The 7194-nt window shown below is 39.4% G+C and overlaps 1 protein-coding gene across 1 annotated transcript in view; it reads right to left on the bottom strand.

The window, feature by feature from the left end:
- The window catches only part of LOC107756568 (WD repeat-containing protein 87-like), a gene marked incomplete at its 3' end in the record, with an annotated part of 31776 nt that overhangs the window by 13147 nt on the left and 11435 nt on the right, over positions 1–7194 (bottom strand). Inside the window, 1 exon segment of the mRNA XM_016573778.1 lies at positions 3012–3062. Coding sequence (XP_016429264.1) covers positions 3012–3062 — 51 coding nt within the window.

Genomic DNA, 7194 nt, shown 5'->3' with positions numbered 1-7194 from the left:
CAGGCTTTGCGATTAGGAAATCGCAACGTCTCAAATCGCGATTTCAATTCGATTTTGATTAATCGCACAGCCCTAGCTACAACTACGATGTCACAAACTGACCAGCAGCATAGTGCGGCTAGTAACACCAATATTGCCAGTGTTGATCTTGGTCCTGTTCTGCAAAGACAAAGTGATTTGGCTGATTTACTTGTGACTCAGCAGAAACAAGCTTCACTTCCTATAAGGGAGATTCCAGTTTTCAGTGGTGATCCCCTGGAATATGGACCTTTTATGAGATATGTTATCTATAATATTGAGGAGAAAACCGATAACAAATCAAGAACAATTGTATTATCTGGAACAGTTCACAGCAGGTGAACCCAAGGAACTTGTTTAAAGTTTTCTCTACATGAATGCTAGCAGAGGTTATGCTGAAGCCAAACGTCTTTTAAAGCATCATATTGGAGATGAATTTAAGCTTGCTAGTGCGTACATGGAGAAAGCTCTGAGATGGGGTAATATTCACTCAGATGATGGAAAAGCATTATATAGCTATGCAGTCTATCTTAGAGGATGTTGCAATGCAGCACAAGATCTGGTAGATCTTGCAGAGTTGAATTTGCCATTTAATCTATAAAACATTGTCTCTAGGCTTCCTTACAAGCTAAGAGAAAAGTGGAGGGCTACAGCCTGTGAAATTTTGGAACGCACTCAAAGAAGGCCAGACTTTGCTGACTTGGTAGCTTTCATTGAGAAGCAAGCTAAGATTCTTCTTGATCCAGTCTTTGGAGAGATTCAAGATCCGAAAACAAATTCTAACATCAGAAAGACAATGATTGAGCCTCCAGTGCACAAATCTTCTAGTAGAAAAAGTTTTGTTACAACAGTTTCTTCTATCAAAGCATCAAAACAGAATAGTCAACCAAAGAAAAATCATCAAGATGATGTCAATGTTGCTTTCCATAAGCCCTGTCTGTTTTGTGCTGATGATCACGCAATGGATTCTTGTGACAAAAATGACAGACATATTACACGAAGATAAAATTGATTTGAGAACAAATGGTCTTTGTTTTGCTTGTCTCAAAAAAGGACATCTAACAAAAGCCTGCAAAAAGGCGTCTCACTTGCCAAATATGTTCCAAGAAACATCCAACAGTGTTGCATATCAAAAACGCTTCAGCAAATAAATGCTCACCTAATTCACAGACTGATGTGCACAAGAAAGATTATGATACTACGAAGGCTGATTCCAGTAGACCTGTCGCTATGGCTGTTGTAGCTACCGAGCATACAGGGGCTGCATGCTGAATGCAAGCTTGCGATAATTCCAGTAAAAGTAAAAGCCACCAAAGGTAGTAGAGTATTTCAAACGTATGCTTTCTTAGACCATGGAAGTTCAGCCACATTCTGTACAGAGAGATTGATGAGACAGTTGAACATGGCTGGCAAACAAATTGAGATCCTGCTCAAGACAATGGGACAGGAAAAGCCCATAAAAACCTTTCGGTTGAGTGGCTTGGAAGTAAGCCAGCTGGACAGCAACTACTTCATAGAATTGCCTGAAACTTTAACACAAATTTCAATTCCTGTCAGCCAGGAGAATATACCAAGGGAAGAGAACATAAAGAAATTGCCGTATCTCAAAGATGTTCGACTGTGTTCCATAAAATCAGATGTTGATCTGTTCATTGGGAATCAATGTCCCAAAAGCGATGAAACCCTTGAGGATTATTAACAGCCAGAAGGATGGTTCTTATGCGGTACAAATATGTTTAGGATGGCTAGTTAAAGGTCCACTAAGTGATAACTCATCCACAGATGTTCAAGGACGACCACTTGTGTCTTTCTAACAGAATCTCAGTGGCTAAACTGGAAGAATTACTCACAGAACAGTATAACAATGACTTCCCAGAGCAAGCATATGATGAGAAACTAGAACTTTCTTTTGAGGATCAGAGATTCTTGGAAATTGTGAACAACTCCGTTGTTAAACGAGATGGTCATTACCAATTATGTCTTCCATTTCGCGAACCTGACCTCACCCTGCCTGACAACAAAAAGATTGCAGAACAACGAGCCTTAAGTATACTTAAGAGATTTAGGAAGGATAAAGCATTCTTATCAGATAATAGAGACTTTATTGGCGACATCCTAAAGAAGGGTCATGCAGAGAAAGTACCAAAAGAAGAGCTTGACAGAGATGATGGTAGAGTATGGTACATCCCCCATCATGGAGTCTACCATAAAGGAAAAAGAAAATCCGGGTGGTATTTGATTGTGCCGCCTCATTTCAAGGTACTTCACTGTACTCAGATTTGTTGCAGGGTCCAGATCTCACAAATACCCTCTTAGGTGTAACCCTCCGGTTTCGTCAAGGACCCATAGCTGTGATGGCAGATATTGAGGGTATGTTTCACGAAGTTAAGGTTCCTAAAGGAATACCTTGATTTTTTGAGATTCCTGTGGTGGCCTAATGGTGATATCAGTCAACCGCTGGAAGAGTTCAGGATGACTATACATCTCTTTGGAGCCGTTTCTTCCTCCAGTTGTGCCAACTTTGCCTTCGTTATCATCTGCTGTCTTCCTTTTAACGCAAAGTTGACTTTGAAGTTTTATCCACAATTCATAACTTTTATGTGGATGATTGCCTCAAGTCTGTCTCAGATGAAAGACAAGCTGTCAAGTTGGTGCAGGAGCTCATTGCAGTATGTGCTACTGGTGGATTTAAGCTCACCAAACGGGTTAGTAATAGCTGCACTGTACTAGCATCTATCCCTGAGGAGAAGAGATCTAAAGATGTGAGACATCTTGACTTGCACAGAGATTAACTTCCTGTGGACAGCGCACTGGGACTTCAGTGGGATACAGAGTTTGATACTTTTGTCTTCAAAATAACTTTGAAACAACGACAATTTACTAGATGGGGTATTTTATCAGTTACCAATTCAGTTTACGATACTCTTGGATTCCTTGCTCCAGTAATGCTGCCAGCTAAAAGAATTGGACAAGAATTGTGCAGGATGAACTACGGTTGGGATGAATAAATTCCTGGAGCCTTTGCTCAAAAATGGGACAAGTGGCTAGAGGTAATTAAGCTACTTTCAGATACCCAACAATTTTGGGAAAATATGTAGTGCTCAATTACACCACTTCTGTGATGCTAGCAAAATTGGCTATGGTACAGCTAGCTATTTGCATTTTGCAGACATCAGCAGTTCTGTCCATGTTGTTTTTGTGATGGCTAAGGCAAGAGTATCCCCACTGAAAGTGATGACTATCCCTAGGCTTGAATTGGCAGCCGCAGTTCTTGCTGCAAAAGTTGACAGAATGTTGAAGGCAGAACTAGAGCTAACTCTGGATGATTCAGTATTTTGGCCCGACAGTACATCAGTCCTCAAATACATCTTGAATGATACTAGCAGATTCCAGATATATGTGGCCAACAGAGTTTCGACTATCAGAAATCTGTCACAGAAGTTTCAGTGGCATTAAGTGAACTCTGCAGCCAATCCCGCTGATGACACCTCCCGAGGTGTAAGGTCTAGCTTTTTTAAGAAGGATGGAAGATGGCTGAGAGGTCCAGAATATTTGAAGGGTCCTGCTGCAGACTGGCCTGAATTGCCTCAAGAATCACTTTGCATTTCAGACAGTGATCCAGAGATAAAGAAAACAACTGCTGTTTTTACTATCACTACAGCTAATTCAACTCCATTCAGCAAGTTAGTAGAACATTGTAATCATGGGAAAAGTTGCGAAGAGCAACTGCATAGCTGTTGAAATGTAGGAATATGCTCCTGTACTTGAGTCAGAAGCGGAAAGAAGCAGCAGCTATATTTTCACAACATCCCAAAGCTCAATAATATATTGATAACCACATGAACAAAATTAAATCCCAGGTTGGTGCCCAAACTCTTTTAGTAGAAGATATTGTACTCCCTGAAGAATCTCTTGTTTGTTTTGTTCAACAACATAGTTTTCAAGATTAAATAACTTTGTTGAACAAAGGCCATGCTATGAAAATCAGTAGTAGGACATACACGTTGGATCCGATCCTAGACAATGGCATCTTGAGAGTCGGCGGAAGGTTGAGCAGGATGGCAATGCCAGAAGAGTATAAACATCCTGCTATTCTACCCAACGATAGTCATCTGTGTAGACTATTAATGGACCATATTCACAATATGTCAGGTCACTGTGGTAGAAGCTAACTGCTTGCTAAACTCCATAAAAGATACTGAATTACCAGAGGTAATGCTACTGCCAGGAAAGTAATCAAAGATTGCCTATTTTGTAGACGTTGGAATGGATCTGCAATTGAACAAAATATGGCAGACTTATCCCTAAATCAAATCACTCCTGATTTACCACCTTTCAGTCACGTTGGAATCGATTACTTTGGTCCCATTGAGGTGAAGAGGGGGAGAGCTCATGTCAAAAGATATGGAGTGATATTTACCTGCTTTAATAGTAGAGCTGTTCATCTTGAAGTGGCCTATTCGCTGAACACAGATTCCTGTTTTTGTGCTCTCAAAAGATTTATGTGTAAAAGGGGTCAATTCAAGGAGATAATTTTGGATATTGGAACCAACTTCATTGGGTCAGAGCGAGAATTGAGAGAGGTACTTGCTGACATCAACCAAGATAAAATACAGAAGGTACTGCTGAGAGAGAATGTGAAGTGGACGGCCAATCCTCCTTTAGTTCTCATCATGGAGGTGTATGGGAATGAATCATTAAAATTCTCAAAAAGATCCTATACTCCGTCCTGAGCAGGGGTGTGAAGTAACGAATTACAAATACTCACGTTACAGTAATTAAGTAGTTTTTATCAGTAATTGTACTTTTTTGAGTAGTTAAAAAATTGTGTACTTTTACTTGAATACATTTTAAGTGATGTATCGGTACTTTTACTCACTCACACTACATTTTTTGGAAGGTAATGGTACTTTTACTTGAGTATATTTTTTCGGTACTCTTTCCACCACTGGTCCTGAGACAGCAGACACTTGATGATGAAGGCCTACAGACTGCTTTCTGTGAAGTGGAAGCCATACTCAACGATCGTCCAATCACTGCAGTCTCAGAGGATACTAAAGCTCCAGAAGCCTTAATCCCTAATTATTTGCTTCAGATGAAAGGAGTTCCTGTTTTGCCTCCTGGGATATTTCAGAAGGATGACATCTATTCCAGAAGAAGATGGAAACGAGTACAGTTCATTTGCGACCTTTTCTGGAAACGATGGATTAGAGAGTACCTCTTGCTAATGCAGAAGAGGCAGAATTGGAACAAAAACAAACAAAACCTTAAAACTGGTGATATTGTTCTCATTATCGTTGATACTTCACCATGAAACTCTTGGCCTTTAGGTCAAATTTTGGAGATATTCCCGGACAGCAAAGGGTATGTACGCAGAGTTAAAGTGAGGACAAAGAACAGTATTCTGGAGAGACCTATTAGCAAATTCTGCTTTCTAAAAAACACGTCATGAGAATCTGAAGAAACTGACCAGAAGACTTTACAACATTTTTTTTTTTTTTTTTCTTTATTTAGTAAACATTAGCCAATGTGAGAAAGGCCTTTAGTTGCTTAGAAGTTACCCCGGGTTCCTTTGCAACCTCGCAGACTATTACACGTCTTGCTTTTGGAGTGATCTTTGTTGATCGACCACTTCTGGGCAGGGTAACAGTGGTCTTGAATTTGATTTGTACACAATCTCTCTGATTTGTGGAGTCCAAACTCTTTAGAGATGGTTTTGTAACCTTTTCCAGCCCGATGAGCATATGTAATATTGGATCATTTTTCAGAGTAAATAAATGACAAAGAACATATTTGTGTCTCATTTGTTTGATTGGGTTCTCTTTGTCTACTTTCAGGACTTTTTTCGTGAAAATTCGATGATCTTGTGAGTTATATTTATCCAGAAATATAGAAAATTCTAAAGTGTTCAAAAACTTTCAAGCAGCGCTGTATATTGTATCCTTTGTAGTGGACAGCCAATGTGATCTCATGAGAATTCATATGTAATTTATGTAAAATGTGGTTCAACAAAACGTACATTAAATTACATTTTCACAGGCACCGAAACGTACAATACTGACATATTTTCAGCATTTAAACATACGTATTGACGACACCGTATTGACGACACCTAAAACATAAATTATTTATGTATGGGCAACTTTTTACAGACTTACAATTGAAGCCTTATGAATATTGAAATCACGGCATTAACATTTTATTATATTGTATTGTATTCAGTTGTCATATAAATGGCATTGTTTTCAGTTGCATTATTAAATGAAGTTTACTTATTTACTTAATATGAAATGATAACGTGTGATTTCTGCTGTCTACTCGTTTCGAAGAATACACAATGTTCAACAAGACTACACTTTAAACCCTTAAAATTAATAACTTTTTTTTAGGGCTGCACGATATTTAATGCGCATCTTGTCAGAAAGCCGGTTCTGTAATCAGCGGTAAATCTCCATCACGTGCGTGCTTTCACATTGAGCAGCATTAACTACACAGAGCCGTTGTTCACTGACGAGCTGCGCAAAAAATCGCGCGAATATGAATGTGGTTTTGCGCAGCTCGTCAGTGAACAACGGCTCTGTGTAGTTAATGCTGCTCAATGTGATGTAATATTTGCTTTGTTTGCCGTGGGACACAAAAGGTGTTTTCTCTGTCATGCTGTGACTGACAACAGAACCATACAACACACCAAAAACACAACATAATTACAAAAGGAATCAATTTTATTCATGTGCTGAAATCCAAATTTTCACAATCCATACAACTGCGAAGAACAAAACCAAACTCAAGCCTTTATTCAGCGATCTTCATCTCCATCCTGAGCAGCGACCGTAAGCAGCAATTCCCGCCCTGACGCGCTCGATACAAATTCAGAATTTGTCGCTTCAAGAAACTTTACGACAGCTTTTACAACAGGAAAATCCAACGCTCAGTGGCTCTCGCCTGCTTTGTCACAGCCTGTGACATGCCTTGGTTCTGGTGAGGTGTGTTTGAATGAGAAATACTCGCTTTCACAGAGAGGATCGGGATAATAATCATGATAATATGTTCTGCCATTAACAACTTAAATTCTTCTCTGTTCCTCACACAAAACTACTGTATTCTGCCAGAGAGGACTGCGACTGCAACATCATCATTTGGATTACTTTTGGTACTGCTTTCGACATTTTTCAATAC

This window comes from Sinocyclocheilus rhinocerous, unplaced genomic scaffold, assembly GCF_001515625.1.
Source record: "Sinocyclocheilus rhinocerous isolate Xijiao unplaced genomic scaffold, SAMN03320098_v1.1 scaffold5023, whole genome shotgun sequence".
Lineage (NCBI taxonomy): Eukaryota > Metazoa > Chordata > Actinopteri > Cypriniformes > Cyprinidae > Sinocyclocheilus > Sinocyclocheilus rhinocerous.
This window is presented reverse-complemented; position numbering and strand designations above follow the sequence as displayed.